Here is a 20,693-nt window from a genome sequence, read left to right on the forward strand (position 1 = left end):
AGGTGCCTGGTTTTTACTGTAACCCTCAACAGACCAGCTGGGGAAGCTCGGATAACTCTTGATCTTCAAGTCTCAGTGTCCTTTGAAGCACACTTTTGCCACCTGGGCTGCTGAGCCTCCATTCCACAGCTCTTCTGGTCTCTGCCCCACAGCACTAACTCCGCAGCAGCAGAGGAAAGGCAGGGACCGATTTCCTGACCCCCTGTCTCAGCACAGTGAAGGGTGTACAGCGAGTGGCCACCTTTCTTCTTTCTTTGTTCTTGTTTTGTTTGGGATTTGAGCTAGGGTTTCTGTGTATAGCCCTGACTGTCCTGGAACTCACTCTGTAGACCAGGCTGTCCTCGAACTCAGAAATCCACCTGCCTCTGCTTCATGAGTGATGGTATTAAAGGTGTGTGTGTTACCACTACCACCCAACTCAGCACGAGTTTTAATCTGGAGGGGAAACTCCATTGGTGAGTGCTTGCTTGGTATGCTTGTTCCCAGTGCTACATAAACCAAGCATGGTAGCTCATGCTTAGAATCCTATCACCAGAAGGTGGAGCCAGGAAGATCAGAAGTTCAGGGTTATCCTCCGGCTACATAGTAGATCTGAAGCTAGCCTGAGCTACATAAAACCTCACCTCAAACTCTCAACAGCAAGTGCTTTGTGTTAAGATCAACAGCGCCAAACTGGGTGGTGACAGCACACACCTTTAATCCCAGCACTCAGGAGACAGAGGAAGCCAGGTCTCTGAGTTTGAGGACAGCCTGGTACTGAGTGAGTTCCAGGACAGCCAGAGCTACACAGAGAAACCCTGTCTCGGAAAACAACAACAACCAGCCAGAGATCAACAGAGCCTGTCGGGCACCTTGCTTCCCTTCCCATACCCTGCACTCAGGTGATAGGAGTTTGGATGCTGTCTTCCAGAGGGACAGAGTCCTGCAGAGGGAGCAGCTCAGATACTGCCCTCCTTGGTATCCAGAGCACAGTACTGCTCAGGAAGAAGAGATGGAGTAGAAGGAGCCTGGTCTCCACATCAGGCTTCAAATGCTGGCTCCTTACCAACTGCCAGCCTACGACATGGGGGGAGCCTGAAGGATGGAGAATGTCCACAGAACTGGGGGGTCACTCTGAGGACATGGGGTGCTAACCTTGACTCAAATCTGGCAAGAGCACTATGATTAAGTCTTAGTGAAAGGTTCTGCATGCCCCAGAACCTATCCAGAAGCTCTGGGATGGGACAGAGAACAGAGAAGAGGACTCTTGTACAGCGGGGCTCTGGAAGCTTTGCCAGGGAGACCCCAGCCATCCCCGCTCACAGCCTTGGCTCTGAATCATTTTTCTTCTGAGGAGTAGGGGACTGGGTTTACCTGATGAGGCCCCCAGTAGCTTAGGCTCTTCCTTTAGACTAGGAGGGCCTCCAGCTAGTATGTTAGGGCCTCTCCCCATGGGGCATCTTCAGAGTCAGTGCCAAGAGTGAAGAGATGACTGATTGACATGTACAGCCAGAGCCAACACCCAGGGGAACCCACTCCTCCAGGTGGACCTCAGCCTGGCCATAGCCCTGACTTAGAATCCAAGTGGAAGTCTGTCCTTGTTGGTGGCCCTGGTTGGTAACTGGTCCTTCTCCCAGTCCCAAGACAACTCTGATCTAGAAGTGCTTATGCCAGGGGTCCTTTAGGTGTCACCTCTGGCTCAGGGCCCACATCCGTGCTGCTTTGCTGGCAACCCACCTCCCCAGCACCAGCGCACAGTAGGTGCTCAGTAAACAATGTCTGCATCGCTGAACCCCAGTACAGCTTTGTCTCCCTCAGGCTGGGACTATGGGAGTGGCTGGCTGGAACTGCAGAAGGCCCCCTCCGCCTGTTTGTTTGCTGCAGACACGGGCCCAATAGACTCCGTGTCTTTCTTCTCTCCTCCTCCGTCCCCACACAGCAACTCCGGGAGCAGCAGTTTCCAGAGATTGAAGGCAAAATTGCTTGAAAGCCTGTGCTTTTATCCTCCAATTTGTAGCCATTTAGTAGGGCCGGGCGGTGGGGCAGCCTGGCCGCTGACTATGCTGGAAGGGAAGTGCCCGTTGCTGGAGAGAGCAGTCCTTTGTCCTTCCCCAGATCACTCTGGGCTTTAGGGACAGATACCCGCTGAGGAGGCAAGGCCTGGTGCAGGGTGAGGGAGCCAGTACCAGCCTGCTGGGGAAGCCACAAAACCTCTCAGCTCTCAGGGACAAGATGGGGGTTGGGGGGGGAGGTTGTGCTGAGCAAATGTGGTATCCATTCTCACCATTCCTAACTGCTTAGGATAAGGCCCAGCTTGGGGCAGTGAGGCACAAGGAACACTGACTATGAAGGAAGCCAGAATCCCCAGGCTCACTCCACAGTCCAGTGACTGTGGAGGGGTCTGCTTGAGCCCAGAGGAAGCAGGACTCAGATCTAGGTAAAGACAGAAGGGGGAGGGTCTCTGCCTTTTGGGGGTTGTCAAATAGCTGGGAAAGACAAGTACTGACACAGCTGCAGGCACTGCACATCTGGAGGAGAAAAGGCTTTGTGGGTTGCCTCCCCTGTATGCGCAGCACTGATCTACCTTGAAGCTTTACTTCCTCACTGCAGATGACCCCTGTGGTGCCTAGATGTGGTGGCAACTTCCCTCCCTGCTCAGAGGAAAGGTGAAGTCTCTGAAGATCAAGGTCATGGTAAGGTGACAGCCAGGGCCAGCCTGTCCAGCTCCAGGTGACGGGGCTACCCATAAGGCTGTCTGCTGAGGGCAGTACCACCCACTTTCTACCGTCCTGACCTTCAACCACAACCACCCAACCACGGCCAGATCTTTGTCTGCGTTGGTGACTCTGTATCTCTCAGCCCTCACAAGCCTAGCTGCAGTTCTCATAACTCTGGAGGCCCCCTATGGTCCCACCAGCCCCGTCCTTGCCGCTTTCCTGAGCTTCTCTCAAAGCACGAGGCATGGACAAGGCCCTTCCTGGGACCTATGTCTTTCCAGCACCTGGCTGGTTACTCATGTGTAATGTCAAGGCCATGACGATGACTGCTTTCTGAGCACCTGCCTTGGAACAGGCTACAGATCTGTATTCTGAAGGCAGATGTGTACTGTCCCAGTACTATATACTACCCTCCTGAAAAGAGATACCAGCTGCACCTCCCCCTACAGATCCTTGAGAAATCCTGTAACGGGTCATGGCAGGGAACAATTCCTTGTAGGAACTACACTCTGGGATGACAACCTGGCGTTTCTCCCATCTAGTTCCTCAGTTAGAATATCAAGGCCACATCCTCATCTCCACTGGACCTCCCATTAGAGCCCTGAACAATAACTACACCCACAAAGTCCCCAAAAGTCAGGACTCATAAAAAAATACACTTTATTATGTCTTCACATTGGCAGAGGCAGCACACCAGGGCACAAGGACGGCAGAGCATGCAGAGGCCTGAGGTGAGTACACAGGACGAGGCAAAGCATTCCTCCCAGGTGTCACGAGCCTGCTCTCCTGCTGACTGTCCCATGAGCCTCAGGACCCTCAGGGCACAGTCACCGCTCTACCCCACAGCCCACCCACCCCCCAAATTCTGACTGCACAGATGGGGCAAGCAGGGCAGGGCCATCGTCCCAAGCCTGGGGGTGGGGCAGGCAGAAGCAGCTGGCGCGGCTCAGCCGGAAGCTGCAGCGCTGAGGGAGGAGGGCGTGGGAGCCCACACCTGCCAATCCAGCCCAGAGCTCCTCGGCAATTTTGTCTCTCTTGATTAAACATCCAAGGAACATCAAGTTCACAGACGTGTTTTCTTCTCCATCTTCCTGAAAACATCAGAATGGAAGAGCAGAGAAGCTTCAAGGTTCCTGGGGCGTTTGACACTTTGTGGGACAAAGAATTTAAGGGAGCCCGGGATAGGAACCAGGCTCCGGGATTAAGCAAGAGACAGTGGCAGCAAAGGGCACCATCCCCAGATGGATCATCTGGAAGACAGAAGGTATTGCAAGTGTGTGGTGGGTGTGCAGCGGGTATGTGCACATGCAGGGCACTATGCCAGGGCAGGAGCCGGGAGCACACGCCAAGGTTTGCTTTGGGGAGGACACCAACCACTAAGTATGCAAAGGGGACGTCACTGGCACTGCACTGTGTGTTTGTATGGAGGTGGAAGGCATGCCTGGGACTCCTGGATTGTCTCTTCTGTGGTGAAGGAGAATGTGGCGGCAGAGCCAACCAGCACACTCCAGTTCCACCAACGAGGGCTCTTGTCTTGGGCCACCTACCATGCCGCCTCACTGAGGGGTAGATGATCTAAGAGGCTGCCATGGCGTTTGGTGTGGACCATGGACAAAGGCAGAGCCCACGCTTGGGCTGCCCCCGAAACAGGTACAAGGGCCTGGCCACGGAAGGGTGGGGCAGCTGCTCATTTCCAGCACTGCTCCAGGGAGCCATGGGGCTGGACCTTGAGCTTCTGGGGGCAGAGGAGCTTGGTGAAGGCTCTTCGGAAACTGTAGTGGCAGAGTGGGTAGAGGACAGGGTTGACGGCCGAGTTGGCCCACAGAAGCCAGAAGGACGTCTCGTACCAGTAGTCAGGGATGCAGTGGCCATGGCAAGCAGCTCGGATGATCATGAGGAGTGTGTACGGGGCCCAACAGAGCCCAAAGATGCTCACAATGATGGCCAGCGACTTAGCCACCTTCTTGTCCCGCGACAGCCGAAATCGCTGGGTGATGCTCTGGGAAACCATCTTCATCCGCTTCTCCAAGGATGCCGAAGATGCCGATGGCTTGGAGCCCCTTTTGAGTGAGCGCGGCCTCTCAGTGCCCCTTGAGGAGCTGCCAGAGCTGGAGGTGGGCGAGGCGGCAGCACCCCCACCACTGCCACCCCCGAGGGCAGCCTCCCCAGCCTCAACACCAGGGCCTGTCTCACCCACCCCATACCTGTGCAACGGCATGGCCTCCCCATGCCCTTTTGGCCAGCAGCCCCAGCAGCTGGGGGGAGCTGGAGGTGGCGAGGGCTGGGCATCAGGTGGGGGTTCTGGACCAGCCTCACGGCCTCCCCCATCAAGCCGAAGGCGAGTGCGCCTCTGGATGTTCAGGTAGATGCTGAGGTTGAAGAAGGTGACGCTGAGGAAGGGTGTGAAGAACTCGAGGGTGGAGGCCGTGATGAGAAAGTACCAGTTGTAGAAGAACTCGGCATAGCAGTGGCCCTCGGGAATGGTGCTGCCACCGGACAGGTGCTCCCAACTCAGGATGGCAGGCCCATACAGCAGGAAGGCCAGCACCCACACCATCGCCATCTTCCGAACCGCCCGTCTTGTGTCCCCCTGCTGGGCCCTGTAGGAGACCTGGAGTGGGTTGTACAGATCAACGACAGGTCAGCAGCATTGGACTGGGAGGCTCAGAGAAACCTCAGCTTCCATGTCTGCCCTGGGTAAAGTGGCATATTCCTTCTCTCCCTTGCTTGTGTCCCCTGCCTGCCTGATGCCCACACACTCTCCTGGAGCCTCAGAGCCAGAATCCTGTTTCTTCACCATCCTCTACCAGCTCCATTGGGTCCCCCTGCCTTTGCCTGTATCACTAGCACTGGCCACACTCAGAGGCCACGCACAACAGTTTCTGGTGTGAGGCTTCTTGCAAGAGCCAGAGCTGTCTTCAGTGGTTTCAAAGGGAAGGGCTTTGTCCCGACTCTGCACCAGTACTTCCTTCCTCTCACTACTGGATCTGGGAATACAGAAGGGAAACCTGCTGGCCCATTGCTAGAGACCCCCATCCACCTACACACACATAAAAAGAATTAAGTATTCTGTCTTCTTTTCTATAAGGTGAATGGCTAGAAAGGGTAGGGAGGTGAGACTACCTAGTCTCTCCAAGAAACAAACTAAGTTCCAAGTTCAACTAGTAAAGCAAGGGGCAGGGTAGCAGGAGGGGGCCAAAAATCCTGCTGAGGGGCCTCAGAGGGACAGCTGAAACAAGTGTCCTTGACAGCCATCTTGGGAACCACAAGCTAACCACATGTCTAGGGCACACGTGCCACATGCCAGCTTTGTACTGGGCGCCTCAGTCACAATAGCCCTGTGATTGTGCCACTGTCTTGCTGGTTCAGGGAAGGGTACAAGGGACCCAGGGGAGCTCGAGAGGACTCTGTGATGGTGCTCTTTGCAAGCTGATCCTCAGGATGCATCCCGACAAAACCTGGAGTGAGCGAGCCACCGAGAAGAGGAGTTGAAGAAGTGGCAGCTGAAGCCCCAGTCCACACCAGTGTCCGTTCTCTCCGGGTGGGGCCTGGGGCTATCTTACAACAGCCATTTAGGGATGCTTGTGCATCTAGGAACTGTGACTTCCTGGTATGATGTGTACACACCTTCATGTACACAATAATGGGAAGGAGTCCTGAACCTGCCCAGGATAGAGGCTGGACCCTGACACCCCTTCCTGCAAGAGTATGGAATTCCAAGCTAACCTCCTGTCTCATGCTAGTACTACTGGCAGCCAATGGTCACTGAAAAATGACCCACACGTCAAAAGGGAGCAAGCCCACTGGGTATCCGTCTACAGCTCAGGGGTAGCCGTATCCTGTTCATTGGTCTCCAACACATAGAGTAAACTCTAATGCCCACATTCCAGAACTCACAGCTCGAGTGACTGACAGGAATCGGTCATAGCTGATCAGCACGATGTTGAAGACTGAGGAGGCACACAGTAGGTAGTCTACCACCAGCCACAGCTTGCAGAGGCCCCGGCCAAAGGTCCAACGGCCGGTCAGTACATAGGGTACATACAGTGGGATGCAGAAGGCACCTATATGGGAAAGCAACTGAGGTAGGACCATGGCTCAAGATTTGGGGTCAGACTGACCACATGGAGAGAGAGCAGAGCCTAGCCTTCAGAGGGTAGCCACTTTTCTAGGAGCAGTACTATGCCTTATTTATTTATCACCCTAGACACCCTGACCCCCTACAACTGAGCAGCTGCCAGCCTCCAGCCCACCAATGTTTTCTGGACCTGGCAGATAGGATGAAGGACCTCCACGTAGGGACCTCTGGACACAGAACCTGGGCTTCTGCCAGCCCTACCAACCGCCAAAAGAGAGGAAAAGGATATATGTCCTCCCTGGCTTGACTGGCTCTGGAGCCCGGGATCATCCATCCCTACCCTGGCTGTTGGACAGCCTCCCTTCTCAGCTTAAAAACCGAGAAAAGCTTTTCTCTTGGCTTAAAAGGTTCTTGGCTGCAGCCGCGACAGCCGCTCTCACCGCCCAAACCGGCTTCCAGCGTCTGGGAGACGCAGCAGCTCGCAGCCCCAACAGGTGTCTGGCGCTCCGGCCCCCACCGCGTCCCCCCCCTCCCCAGTTGGGAGCAGAGCTTGGACACGTGAGAACGAGCTCCTCGGAGCATTTCCCTCATCTCACCGCCGCCCCCCCGCCCCTTCCCCACGGTCCCCTTCCCCCACACCGCCCCCCAAATCCCCCTTCCATGGCCCCTCCCCCCCCCCAGCGTCCTCGCAGCATCCTGAGTCCGGCGCCGCTGCCTTTGTTTGGTTCGGCGCAGGAGCCAGCGCTGCACCGGCGGTCGCTGCGCCTTGCGCCTTGCTGAGCACCCGCTGGCTGGAGCAGCCTCCCCGGGGACATTCCTACCCAGCCCCTGTCCTGCGGCCCGAGAGGCGAGGAACTTCACCCGCGCCCACCATCCTAAGGTTTCTAGAGCTCCTCTCCCAAGGCCGAACCCCCAAGAAGCCACCCCAGGTCGAAGCGCCAAGCCCCATTGCCCAGCCAGGGCTCCGCGCCCTGGACTCTGGCAGCGGACGGGGTCTGGGGGCTTTACCCACGAGGAAGTCGGAGATGGCGAGGTTGAGCAGAAAGAAGTTGTTCTGGGTGCGGAGGCTCGAATCCGCCACGAAGGCGAGCATGACCAGCGCGTTGCCCAGCACTGTGGCCACGATGAGCAGCGCCATGAGCGCAGCCAGGACAGCGGTCCAGGCAGCCGAGAAGCCACGCGCCCCGCCTGCTGCCGCCGCCTCTCCGGCCAGAGCGCCCGACGCGTTCATCAGCCCGTCGGGCGGCGCGCGCTCCATGGCCCAGCAGGCTCACACGGCTCGGGGACACCGGGCAGGGCACGGGCCGAGAGCTGGGCAGCCGAGTGGGGCCCCCGCTCGTGAGCCTAATCTTTGCCGGCTCTTCACCCAGCCCGGTTTTCCGGGAGGCGCCCGGAGCATGGTCCGCGGGGCCGGAGCGAGAGCCGGTTTTGGAGTCCGAGAGGGCGATGCAGAGGGGGCTGGTGTCGGAATCTGAGCGAAGTGGGGCGGGCGGCGCGGCTGCTGCAGCGAGAGCAAAGCCTAGCTCCAGCCGCCCGCGGCGCGTCGGTGCACCCCTAGCTCAGCGCGCAGTCGAGTGCGCCCCGCGATCGGCCTGCCGCCCCCCGCGCCCCGCGCAGGGCCCCCGCCATTGGCTGGCGCCCTCGCCCCGCCTCCGCCCCGCCTCCGCCCCGCCCGGCGCGGGCAGCACCACGGACAGCGCCGCGTGCCCGCCGGCCGACTAGAGCCCCTGCCCGGGTGCGCACCGCGGCTGGCGGAGAGCCCGACTCAGGCAATAACCAGCTACAGGGTTGGGACCATGTCCGAGGTCGCAACTAAAAGCTGGTCCCTTGGCTATCCGTTCGTCCTCGTGCCCTCGCCCCTGGTGACCCCTGCCCGACCCTTGTCCGTAGCTCCTAAGCTTGGGAGGACCTGGGACAGTGCCCGGGTGGGTGGGGTGGAGAATGGCTGCCCCGCAGCTCTAGGAAACTTGCGCCTCAGGACTCCTTTTCACATTTTGCTTTGGGCAAGTAGGTTTCTAGAGTAAGAGATGTCCAAAGGAGGACTGGGGAGGGGGTCCCTGAAAGTGATCCCGGGAACAGGGGTTCTCTCCAGCCTCATATGCACACAACTGTGGGTCTCAATCTCCACGTGGTTAGACAGAGCTCAGAACAGGGTCCAGGGTGACCTGCAAGGCACACACAGATGTGGAGTTACATAAGGGAAGAACGAGCCTGAGCGGACCCAGCCCAGAGCTGAGAACATTCACCCAGAACTCAGCGGCAGTGGGTGGAGGGACGACCCACAAAGCAGCTTGGTGCGGGCCATGAATGCCCCCTGAAATACCTCAGTGAGGTGGTCACTGCTTCAGGGGACAGGTGAGGTCACTGAGTTCTGGGTGCAGCCGGGGTGGTGGCAGCTGCGTTAGTGCCTGTGGGAGGGGGAGGAGGGAAGCTACCGGCCCCCCTCCTCTGACACAGATACTGGAGGTCAAGGACAGAGTCAGCAGCAGAGGCTCCCTAAAGACAAACTGACACACCCACGCTTTGACACACAGACATTCACAGTCAGGGAGACAGCCACCCAGCATCAGGCTGGGACCCACGAATAGTCAGACAGCAGACAGACAGGGAACAGTGCCCGAGGGAGAGGGAAGGAGTGACTGTCCTCTGTCACCAATGGCACACATCAGTGGATGCCTCAAAGTGGACAGAAATGTATACTGTATGAGTGTGGGGGAGGGGGACCCCCCAGGCACTGCTGCAAGCACCCCACACTGACAGCCAGGGGCTGGTTGGTCATGTGAGGACCTGCCCCTCCCCCACCCCAAGTGCTTCTCCGAAAACTTTGGGCAGTGGGGACTGGCATTTCTCTGCTTCAGCCTTGGGGATGTTGACAAAGAGGAGCCTCTACCCCAAGCCCATAGTCTCAGCCCCTCAAGGGCACCCCGGAAGCGTCTATGGGGGAGGGGTAAATTTCAACATATCCTCTCCAGAAAGCCTTCTCTGATCTGCTCTTACAAGCAAATCCTTAGGCTCCCTTCCACAGCACACTGACTCGTTCAGAGGCTGTGCTAGGTTCAGGCACTTAACTATTGGTCAAAGTAACATGTGTCCTGGAACCGGACAGCAAGATCCAGCTGAACCAGTGGGCACAATCAAGCATGCCCTTCAAGCCTCCCTGTGGCCTGAGTGTTTGGCAGGGTTCACTCTCCAGCACCCCCAAAATGCTGCTCTCTCAGCTGCTCACTCATTCTCCCTGAGGAGAGTAGAACCAGGCATGTTGTTCAGAACTCCCAGAGCTCTCAGGAAATGGGGTTGGGAGAAATTTAAAGGGATCCCTAGATCTCAATAATGGCTGGAGCTTCAATGTCCCCATCTTGACACAGGATTTAAGAGAGAGTCAATAAAAGTTTACAAAATCCCTATAAAGTCTTGACTATTCCAAGTCCCAGTCTAAACTGTCCTGGTATTGGTCATTACTCTGACCAAGCCCAGCCATAATAAGTGAAGGCTAGGACCCTATGAAGAACTCAGGACCGTGGAACAGGAAGGCCCACCTGCTATGCCTCCCTTCCTTCACATGCTCCTGTCTAGGCTTCCATGAATGTTGCTACTTGCTGCCCAACCCCAGAGAACCACCTGGGGACCACCTGGAACAAAAAGCAGTTCCCTGGTGGTCGCTACTCCAGCAGCTGGGTGGACCCAACTCAACCCTACTGCCCCACAGCTGTCTATGTGCTGCTGTGATGGTGTTGTGGAATGTTTAGCATACAGAAGAACAAACAAACCAGGCAGTAAGCCCGTGTTCTACATGCCGGCTCCCTGCACCCTCATAGGAATTCTGAAGGGGCCAAGCTCCATAATGATACTCAACTAGGGTGACTTCATCCCCTAGCATCCAAGGTTTAGCTGTGTACTCTTGGACAAAGCTACCCAGTCTCTTGGAGCCTGGAAATCTTCCTCTGCAAATGGAGACCAGAAGAAGGTTGAGTTAGCCCAGAGGTTTGATAAGGACATTGGCTGGTGGTGATGGGTGCCCCCTACAGGCCAGACTCACTGCTTGCATGCATGACCTCATTAGGCTCCCAGATATCCTATGTCAGTATTTCTCAACCTGGGGGTTACAACCCTTCTGGGGATCGCACATCAGATATCCTGCATATCAGATGTTTACACTATGATGCGTTACAGTAGCAAAATTACATTTATGAAGTAGCAACAAAATAATTTCATGGTTGGGGGTCACCACAACATAAGGAACTGTTTTAAAAGATCACAGCATTGGGAAGGTTGAAAACCACTGCCCTATGTAGAGACACCTGCATAGGACCACACAAACCTAGAGTTCACCCTCTTGAAGGCCCTAGTTCTGGTTCAGCCCTGAGATTGAGGCTCCCAAGGCCAGCAGAAATACCAGTGTGGAATGCATGCGGGCAGAGGGGCTTAGCTGGCCAATTGGACCAAGGCAATGCATAAATAAGGAAGGTCACTATGTGGCACCCTACTCTGGAGGATTTTCCCAGGAAGAGCTTTGTGTGGAAAAAAGGAACACAAGGCCAGAGGCAATGACCAGTGATCTGGTGATCCAGGAGCTTTGGAGGAAAAGGCCTGTTGATGGCGATTGGGAACCGTGGCCCAGGATGATTTGGCTGTCATGCAGTGTGAGCATGGCAGTTTGTGTATCATGTATAGACAGACACCCACCAGAGTGTACCTTACAGACTGGTATGTTAGCACAGTGCAATAGCCACCCTGGAGGCTCCTGTGGGCCCTAAAGCTATAATCCCATATGTTAAACTCTTGTTTTTCTGAATGCCTGGCCATAGACCCATCCCAGAAACAAACTCCAAACAAATAGTCCTCACACCAGGTAATAAGCTAACCTCATAGCCTCCTGCTCTTGGTTCAGGCCACCCTTGCTAACTCAGCCTATGCACCATGCAAAAGTTTGCAGAGTCCACACCTGTGGGCATGGGTACTACATATGCAGTGTCTGCCTGGGAGGCCAGTTTTCTGCAAAAGGAGCTAGGAGTGATCCAAGACCAGTAACCCACACCCTGGAAGAGCAGCTGCCTCCTAGGTTGCAGGGACAGCCTCCTGTAGGAACACAGGCTAAAGACAATGGTCTATAAGGATACGTGCCTTCCTATAGGATAGATACTATGAATCAGGGGTATTTCTATGGTACTGAACTTACAGGGGACAGGCACAGTGTCTAGGAGCTGGAGTTGGTGGGAAAAAAAAAAGAAGCCACCACTAAAATCCCTTTCAGGGATCCATCAGGGAATATATTGTTCAGGGATCTTCTGGGATAGGAGTGCGCATCGCTGAAGCTCCTCAGGCCCAGGGACCAGCAGCTAAGGACATCAGAGAGTGGCTCTGGCCACCTGCCCAGGTCCTTTTCAGAGGTCACTGTCTTCACCTCCAACCATGCCTTAGCTAGTGAATCTACTTCGACTAGGGCCAGATTCTGATTTTTAAAGGGATTTCTCACTGACAAGAGGTCAGTAGGTCACAGACGTAAAGAGGAGGAAGGAAATAGAGGTTTGGAAGAGTGGATAGTGGCAGAAAGGGGTGGCCCAGTCTAATGCAGCCAGGAAACCAGTTAGGCTGAAGCACAGAAAGGCAGATTGGGAGAGCCTTGGGAGAAAAGGGGAGTGGTTTCTCATGCTGTAGACAGGATGCTAATGTTTCCTTAGGGTGGGCCGGGAACTCCAAGAGGGTTTGAGAGGTGTCTTAAAGGTCCCTGGCCACAGTGGGGTTAACTGGGCAGCTGGGGGTAGATGCCCAGAGCCAGCTGGAGGCAGTTGTGTAATGAAGTCCAAGTGGGGACCTGCAGACTTTGGATGTCTTTCAAGCTTGGAGTAAGCTGTGGGAGGGAAGGAGAAGGTAGGTCCAGCCTACCTCCAGAGTTTAGGGTGTGAGCACTGCACAGGGTGGTGTTTGCCGCCGTGACATGGAGCCCAGTGGAGATCTGGGTGCGGTGTGTTACAAGATTGAGGTGCAGTCACACTCAAAAGGATGGTTGGAATGTATGACTGTGGACCAGGGTAAGAGCAGCCCTGGGCTGAAGAAGCCAGTCCAGGTCGCAGCCTCAGCTTAGCTAGTGCCATCCTCTGATGCTGTCCCAGGCGGCTTTCTGCCTCCAGCTTTTTTCTCATTGCCAGAATAGACCTTTCTCCCTTGAACCAAGGGTGAGCCTGGGACTGCTGGCTGCAGAACTCTGCCTGTGCTCTGTGGGAACAGTGCTCACTAATGAGAAATAACGAGAGAACAGGAACCACCAAGGGCTAGTTGAAGGGCAGCCGTCCGGCTTGTAGCGGACAAGGCGCTTGCTAGGGCCTGATCTCTCGCTGCTTCCTTTCCTCAGTGGAACTGCTGTCTGCTCTCTCCTGCAGGAGCTCATTTGAATATGGGAATGCAGATTTTTCTTTTTTTGTTCCTTGCCCCCCCCCCCAACCCCCCATCCCGTGACATTCTGAGCCAGTTCCGGGTGCACCCTGATGAGCTCAGGGCCCAAATGTGATAAAAATGGCGTCTGAGGCCGTGATGCAGAACAGGCAGGATCTGACTCTCCATGTCCCCTTTAGAGACCTGGTGTCAGAAAGGAAAAGGGAGATGGGAGATAGAGTTGCTATTTAGTTGAATGTGACAAAAACCAATTCAAGAAATCCTTAGAGAAAGATATGGCTGTTGTTGCCAAGGGCTCAAAAGTCCAGGGAAGATGAGACCCGGAATGCTCAAAGAATATCTTTTTTTTTCCAGCTTGCCTCCCCCCCTACCATTCCCCCTCCACGTTTGCTTCCTTCCTAGACTGTCCCTGAGATCTCTCCCTGCAGCTCTCTCCAGTTCCTGTTCCCTTCTCCCCATCTTAGAGTCTGCCACATTTGTCTGAGTCAGGCCTGCCCATGGTATGGGTGCACATGATTCGAACTCCAACAATGACCAGGGAAAGTTCAGAGGAGGGGAGGGTTGGAAAACCCAGCTGCAATCAGTCACTTCTGCAGCCGCCTTGGGATCGCCATACAACCAAGTAGCCTGTGCTGGTGTCAGGTGTTCACACGCTGTCCCTCAGAGACACATGACCTCGACAGAACAGGAACTGTAGTGGGGTCCATGGGGGGCAGCCATGCTGACTTTCTAAGAACCTGGGTCCACTCTGCCCATAAACAATAGGGTAATGTCAGCAGACTGATGTCACAGCTGACAGTGAGGCTGTTGGAGAGGCCGTTGTGGTATAATGGTGGACCGTGTCTTGGCCACTTATTTCCTGAGGTTCCACCACAGACCACGCTAGTGCTCATGGCGTCTGGGTGGCTGATGAGCACTGTGGCTGTTTGACCTCAGCTCTGGTGCCTGGAGGCGTCTTGTCCTGTGGGTGCTAAGTCCAAGACAACCACAATAGGAAAGCCGGAGAGAAGTAGCAGCCCTCTCCCAGAGACCCTCCAAGGCTCCCAGGCAGAGTGTGGGTTGGGGTGGGGCCCTCTGATGGTACAGAGCCCAGTACACAGCCAGAAAACTCTAGCCCTTTCCCCACGGTGTTTGGTGGAGCCTCTAGACTATGATGTGGCAACAGTAAGCCTGCCTACCCACTCAGCCAAGCTCAACCAAGCCCCCAGCCTCTTCATGCCAGCGCTTTTCCGGGGCCACCGGACTGTGGCTTGTTCTAGGCAGCTGTGAATGGTGAATGTCACACAACAGAGGGGCACTGGCCAGCTCTCAGACCACTTCTAGAGATGGGGACAGGTGCTATGATGGAGGGCCTTGCTCTGGAGAGAGAGGAGGTTCAACCCCTTGTGATCTGTTCAACTTTGCCGGTCCTCACAATGTCCCCTCCCAACAGCCCAGATGGTACCCACATTGAGCCCCTCCATGCCTTCGGCCTGGTTCCTGCTAGGTAGGTCTAAGTCATTCCTCTATCTTTGGTGGGGGGGAGGTTTGAGACAGGATTTCTCTGTATAGTTCTAGCTACCTGGAACTCTCTCTGCAATCTCAATTGGCCTTAAACTGAGAAATTCGCCTGTCTCTGCTTCCTCAGTGCTGGGATTAAAGGTTTGTACCACTATGCCCAGCCTCTATCTGAACTCTTGACCTGTGGCTGACTGTGGCTGGTCACCTGCTATCTGTTCTGGAGATTCCCACCTCTTCTGTAAAGGTCCGGGCTCCATATTCTGTGTGTTTGACCACCATCATGGCCTTGTCCAGCCTGAATGCTTCATCGCCTGATATCTCTGGGTTCCTGCCCTCCGCTTGACCATCTCCTGGACCTCACCGCAGTCACACCACATGTGACAGCACCATGACAAGGTGACTCTTGCCTCTGATGTAGACCCCAGTCTGACAGTGAAAGGCTAGATGGTCAAGCCTGGGGCTAATACTAGTCTTCTCCATTCATGTAGCCAGCCAGTTCCCTCTACTCAGCACCTGAGGTCATGGAGGATCAGGCACTGCCTGTCTGTTCTTCCCTTGTCCTGGGTGGGGGACAGTCTGCTGACTCACTGGCTCACTGGGCTTGTCTTGGAGTCTAACTGCAGGGCAGAAGAGCACTCCACCCAGCTGGAGCACAGATGCTAGTGGGGGCAGGTGCTTACCTCTTCCGGCACCCGATAGGAAACCCCCTCCTGGTCACATACCTTCAGGGTTATCCCACCAGTATCCCAGAGGGTGTCCTCAGGGTTTCTCCATGGTTCCCCATTGTGCCTGTGATCATGGTGGTGCCCATACTTCTGTGAATATGCCCAGCTCCCCACCCCCCCCCCCCATTTATATGGCCACCCCCAAGAGCCCCGAGCCCCTCTCCACAGCCCTCAGAAGCAAAAAAAAAAAAAAGGAAGTTGAGTGAATGTTGGCTTAGGGCTGCTTGGAAGACCCTGCCCTCTGTAAGGTGGCTCTGTTTACTCTTGATGTCTCCTACACACACACCCCAGGAGTCCAGGCAGCTCCTGGGGAACAGATACCTGCCAGGAAAATAAAGATGGGAGGAACTGTTCAGCGTAGGGCTGAGAATTCAATTAATGAAGGCAGGTCCTTGGATCCTTGAGAGAGGAAGGATGCGGCTTCAGAAGCTCCCAAGAGGGAAGGAGGGGGAGGGACCAAGCCAGTGAATGTGGGTCTGGGTGTGTACGGTGACAACAGGGTGAAGCTGACTTGCGCTGTAGAGACAAGCCAGTAACAGGAACATGTCCTATCTCCATAGAGGCCTAGGATGGCTGGGTGGGTGTCTGAGATCCTTGTTGATACCTGCATCCCACACATTCATCCATTTACCTGACATGCTCACAGCCCACAGAGTCAGAACACAACAGGAAAACATAAGAGGATGTCCCTTAAGGCCCCCAGACTTGTCAAACACAGCGGGGCTGAGGTGCTGGCGGCGGGCTTTGGAGAGGGGACCGACACCTATGAGAACTTGAGCAGGGTGGGTGCTAACAGGTGGACACTGTAGTTCTGCAGAGCGCAGCCGGACGGAGCTAGTGCTTACCTGTTCCAGCTGGGACAACAGTGATCACGTGTGGGAAGTAGCAGAGCCGAGGGAGGAGAACTGAGGCGGCTAGACTCTGTCTTTTGTTTGGTTGGAGACAGGGTCTCTCTGTGTAGACCAGGCTGACTTTTAACTCACAGAGATCCACCTGCCTCTACCTCCCCAAGTGTTAGGACTAAAGGTGTGCCTTATCACTCCAGACTTGTGTGACATTTCCAAGGGGGATCCCGGCCAAGCATGCCCAGTGGAGAGTGGAGTGGTTGGTCATGTCATCCACCTTGTAGGAATGGCTGGCTTTAGGAGCCTAACTGCCTCCCGTTTCTGCTTGGCTCTGCTCTCCAGGCGAGCCTCTTTAAGCTTGTTTCTCAGCTCGCAGTCCAGGGTAGGTAAGGGGTCTGTACTCAAACCCTGCGTTTGGCTGTCAAGTGTCCCTGTCTGAGGTCAGCCTGCTGGTGGGGAGTAGTCTAGGTAGCTCCTAGATGGATCCTGTGCAGATGACCAGGTGCCCACTAAAGGGTTTTCACACACCTCCCTGAGCCCCAGGAAAATGGAGGCTCACTGAGCATATGACAGGTGAAAATCCGTGTGGACTCTGGGCTCTATCTTCCCTGGGTTGTCTGTGTAGGATCTCCTATTGCCAAGGGTTCAGAATGCCAGGCTGCTTTTGAGGTGAGGGTACCGAGGAAGTCCTGAGCTAACTCTTCTCATACAGGGATGTTCTGGCGAGGCCTAGCCCTGAGTTCCTTTAGAGCCAAGGCTAAGAATGTCTTGGGTTTCTTGACTTCTCTCACCCCTGGCAAAGTGACCAGCATGAGGCCCTTTATCTCTTCCCCAAACAACCCCAACCTGATAGCCTGGCCAATCCCCACACTTCGAGGGGATGAGTCACTGAGCTGGTTGAGGCATTAGCCATGGCCCAGCCCACTTCTTCTATAGGGTGGCTGTAGATTTTGCTAAACCTTCCATGAAAAGAAAATGTGGCCTAAGAATTTCAAGACAGCAATATCAGTGCAGTAAACCCAGCTTGGGTCTTGCACACCGGCATGGGCTTGTGCCCAGCGAGGCTCCTGGATAGAATACAACACTGTGAGAGACCACCTCATCCTCTCCACCACAGGTCAGGGGCCAGGGCAGAGCATCTGACCTCTGTGGTAACCCGGCCTGGCACACAGGCAGTGGCCACTAGGTCCTTGGCTGTGTCTTTCTTGACTGCCTCTCCCAAGATGGAGTAAGGGTGCATACCCTCTCCCAGAAGGACTCCAGTTACCCAGTTGCCTTTCCCCTATGTCCTTAGTTCTACCTTATGGAGGAAGCAGGCTGGTACCAGGAAGGGAAGGTGGGTGGCCTTGGCTAGCCTTCCTCGTTGACCTGGGCTACTACCGGAAACCTCCATTCTTTGTCCTGAATCTAGTCTCTGCTCTCCATCTAGGCTCCCCAGGCGGCGTGTTTAACCTGCCCCTCCCATCCGGTGTACAGCTTCCCTGGCACTGAGGCCCAGCCAGCGGCTCCGGCCAACGCATTTGGCTCCCAGCAAGCTAAATCTAACCCAGCCCAGCTGTCGCTCCTCCAGTTCTCTCCCGCCCTGCTAGTTCCCTGCACGAGGATGTGCGTATATTCTTGCCACCCAACATGGGCCCCCCGGGACTGGTGGATCAGGGCCAGGATCCGGGACCTCTTCTTGGTCAGGTGTACTCTTCATCTGTGCTTCACTCATGCTGGGCCCCAAGGTCCAGGCCAGGGTCAGTGTGCAGCAGGTGCTCAGGGGTTACTGGAAGGAAAGACAGAGAGGGACCCATCTTCCATCAGCTTGGGTACAGCCAGGAAGAAGGAACCACAGTTCCCTGGGCCAGCTTCATGCTTGGCATGGAGTAGCCCTAAAGACTATGAGATGGAGTCCGGCTGGCATCCAGCCCACCCTGCCCTTGGCCCCATGTGGGTATTGTGGAGTTCCATAGTTACGGGCTTAAGTGTGCACGTGTGGGGGTGGTGAAGTCCCAGCCCTTGGGGCCTGGGTCGGGGCAGGCAGTCTCAGACTCTTCTCGAGGTGAAGCCAGCAGGTAGTCCTATCAGACAAGTGACCACAGCAACTGACCCTTCTGAGTCTGTTTTACTTAGGCCAGTGATGCCCTCAACTAGAATGCTTCAGCCTTGTCAAAGTAGCAGGGGATGGTGTGCTGGCCGGTGAGATGTGAGCCAATAAGTGAATGCTGGGAAAAGAAAGAGGAACCCACTTTCCTCCAGCAAGGGTACAGCTGGGAAGAGGGACACACTGGTTTACTGGCTGAGCATTCCTCGGCTCCTGGGGCAGATTTTCAAGGAGATTCATCTCGGGCGTGGGGGCAGCATAGCTATCCCTCCTCCCTCTTTTCGTTCTTCCTTTCTGGTTAGAAATGTATGTGGTGGTTAGATCACCAGCCACTGTTTTGGGCCATGGTGTGACATGAGACTGGAAGGAGCTGAGTGATACAGCAAGGCGGGAGCCAGACAGGGCAGCTTGGGTTCCTGTCACATGGGAGACAAGCACACTTCTATTTTGTTGAAGCCTTTGTTATTCTGGGCTTCCTCAGAAACGGAGTGCTTGCTAACCAATCCCGAAGGGCAGGCAGCCAAATTGGCTCAAATGTTTCCTCCAGCAAGGCAGGATGCCATTCTAGTGTCCTGTAAGAAAATCTCAGTGTTCGTACATGCTGGGTCTGCGCTGGGCTCCTTGCGTGCAGGCGCCTCCACACACTCTGGTCAGCCTTGTGGGGGAGGAAGGAGTGTGCTAGCTTTGACCAGCTTTTCACACATCCCTCTGATCTCAGGAAACAGCAGATAACTGGCAAGCGAGGCCTCTTGACCTCAGGTAGGCAGACTCCTGGGGGCCTCGTGATCACTTGTCTTGAGTAGTTGGGCATTTAGCTGACACAATCCACTCTAGGGCACTCAGCCTACAGCACTCGGAAATGAGAAATGGTCCAGCAGTTTCCTTGGTGCTTGGAAGGGAGACTGTGGGGCCACCTTTTCCACTTCCCCTGGATCCTCACTCCTTGATCTCTGCAGGGCCGGTCACCTGTCACTGGGCAGCAGGTTAATAGAGTAGCTTACCAGAAGTCGAAGTAAGTTGGGGTCAGCCTGGGACGACTTGGACTTGCTGTCTTGTGGAGGGAACTTTGGGGTGAAAAGTTTATTGGGGAGCACCACTTTTCCTGCTTCCTGTTGGCAGGGTTTACTGGGTGCAGCTTGTTCGTGTCCCAAAGCCATAGGGTGAAAAAGAATAAGAAAAAGCCCTTTTCTGCTGCTATTGATAACTTGTCTCTTCACGAGGCGGGTTCAACCTAAAAATACCCACCCTCCCCGACAGGGAAACCGGCATCGTCACGTTGCAGAGGAGACTTGAAAGTTGGCTGGGAAGAATCAGCTGAGCCACGTGAGCTGGTCCAGGCCTCTGTGGCCAGGCTGCCCACTGGCAGCCTACTTCCTGTCCCCACGGAAGATTCCATGGCAAGGCTGAGAAGAGAGCTAGAAGTGTGTTCTGCCAGGGGCCTGGGAATCTGGGGTGGAGATGGCCTCAGGCTGGCTTCAGCAGCAGGGGCCAGGTGGGGCCACATACAAGGTACCTCAGTTCCTGGATGCCACGCCCTGGCCCAGCTGGCCTACAAACAGGCTGAGATGGAGTGATAGCACTCTGGGAAAGAGGTAAGAGTGCAGTGGGTGAAGGGCAGAGAGTGGGTGGCTGGCAGCCTGGCCCTGGGCGAGCTGCTGCTTCTGACCCTTAGTTTCCCTTCTGGAATGGGGAGTGATCATCTCTGTTCTGCCTCCTTCAGGGGGTGAGGATGGGAAACAGGATGATGGGGTTCGTGTTGCTATCTGTTTGTGACCACCCACAGCACCAGCTGTGGTCATGGGAGACCTTGTGTGGGTCTTCTGAGACACAGGCAGATGGCCTGCCCATGGGGAAGGGGTAGTCCTCGCCCTGGTCAAGAAGACAGAGGGATTCTGTCAGGGAGCCTCTGGCCTCCATTCCAAGCCCTCAGTGTTGGCTTGGGCTCCGTTCAGCACTTGGGACTGGATGTATCCTTATTTGCACCGTGTGGGTTGGGGTAGTACCCTCATGGCATCCCATTGTGTCCCAGGAGCTGCTCAGGAAGGAGGAACACACTAACCAAACAGTCCTTTGGCACTTCTCAGATGCTGAGAGCACTCAAAGCTGCAGCTACTCAGGGGTCCTGTGACATGGAATCTGATCTTGTGGCCCTCAGCCATAGCCCCTTCAGGAAACTCAGGGCAGATCCTGGTCTGCTGGCCCATCAGACCTCTCTGTGCCTTACCCCCAGGAGGCATTAACTGGGTTGAGACTCAGTCTGACATCTGTAAAGTGAGAGCAATGACACGTTTCCCTGGTTGGTGGCTGAAATGGGGGAACCAGAAGGGACATGTACATCATGGAACACTTGGGGGTCATTTCAGCTATCACTGT

The 20,693-nt window shown here is 55.3% G+C and overlaps 1 protein-coding gene across 6 annotated transcripts; it reads right to left on the reverse strand.

The window, feature by feature from the left end:
* Positions 1-3,332: 3,332 nt before the first annotated feature.
* On the reverse strand, positions 3,333-8,367 carry Hrh3 (histamine receptor H3). Of its 6 annotated transcripts, none has more exons than XM_028774107.1 (5): positions 7,783-8,367; positions 6,594-6,760; positions 4,901-5,307; positions 4,544-4,756; positions 3,343-3,844 (listed from the first exon to the last, which is right to left on the reverse strand). In XM_028774107.1, the coding sequence occupies exons 1-5, from the start codon at positions 8,030-8,032 to the stop codon at positions 3,760-3,762; spliced, it is 1,122 nt and encodes a 373-aa protein (XP_028629940.1). In that variant the 5' UTR covers positions 8,033-8,367; the 3' UTR covers positions 3,343-3,759. The 6 variants fall into 6 exon arrangements, with proteins under 6 accessions (XP_028629934.1, XP_028629940.1, XP_028629939.1 ...); XM_028774106.1 differs by having other exon boundaries at positions 4,544-4,804; XM_028774102.1 differs by having other exon boundaries at positions 4,544-5,307.
* Positions 8,368-20,693: the final 12,326 nt, after the last annotated feature.

Source organism: Grammomys surdaster, unplaced genomic scaffold (assembly GCF_004785775.1).
Source record: "Grammomys surdaster isolate TR1022 unplaced genomic scaffold, NIH_TR_1.0 238, whole genome shotgun sequence".
Taxonomy (NCBI): Eukaryota; Metazoa; Chordata; class Mammalia; order Rodentia; family Muridae; genus Grammomys; species Grammomys surdaster.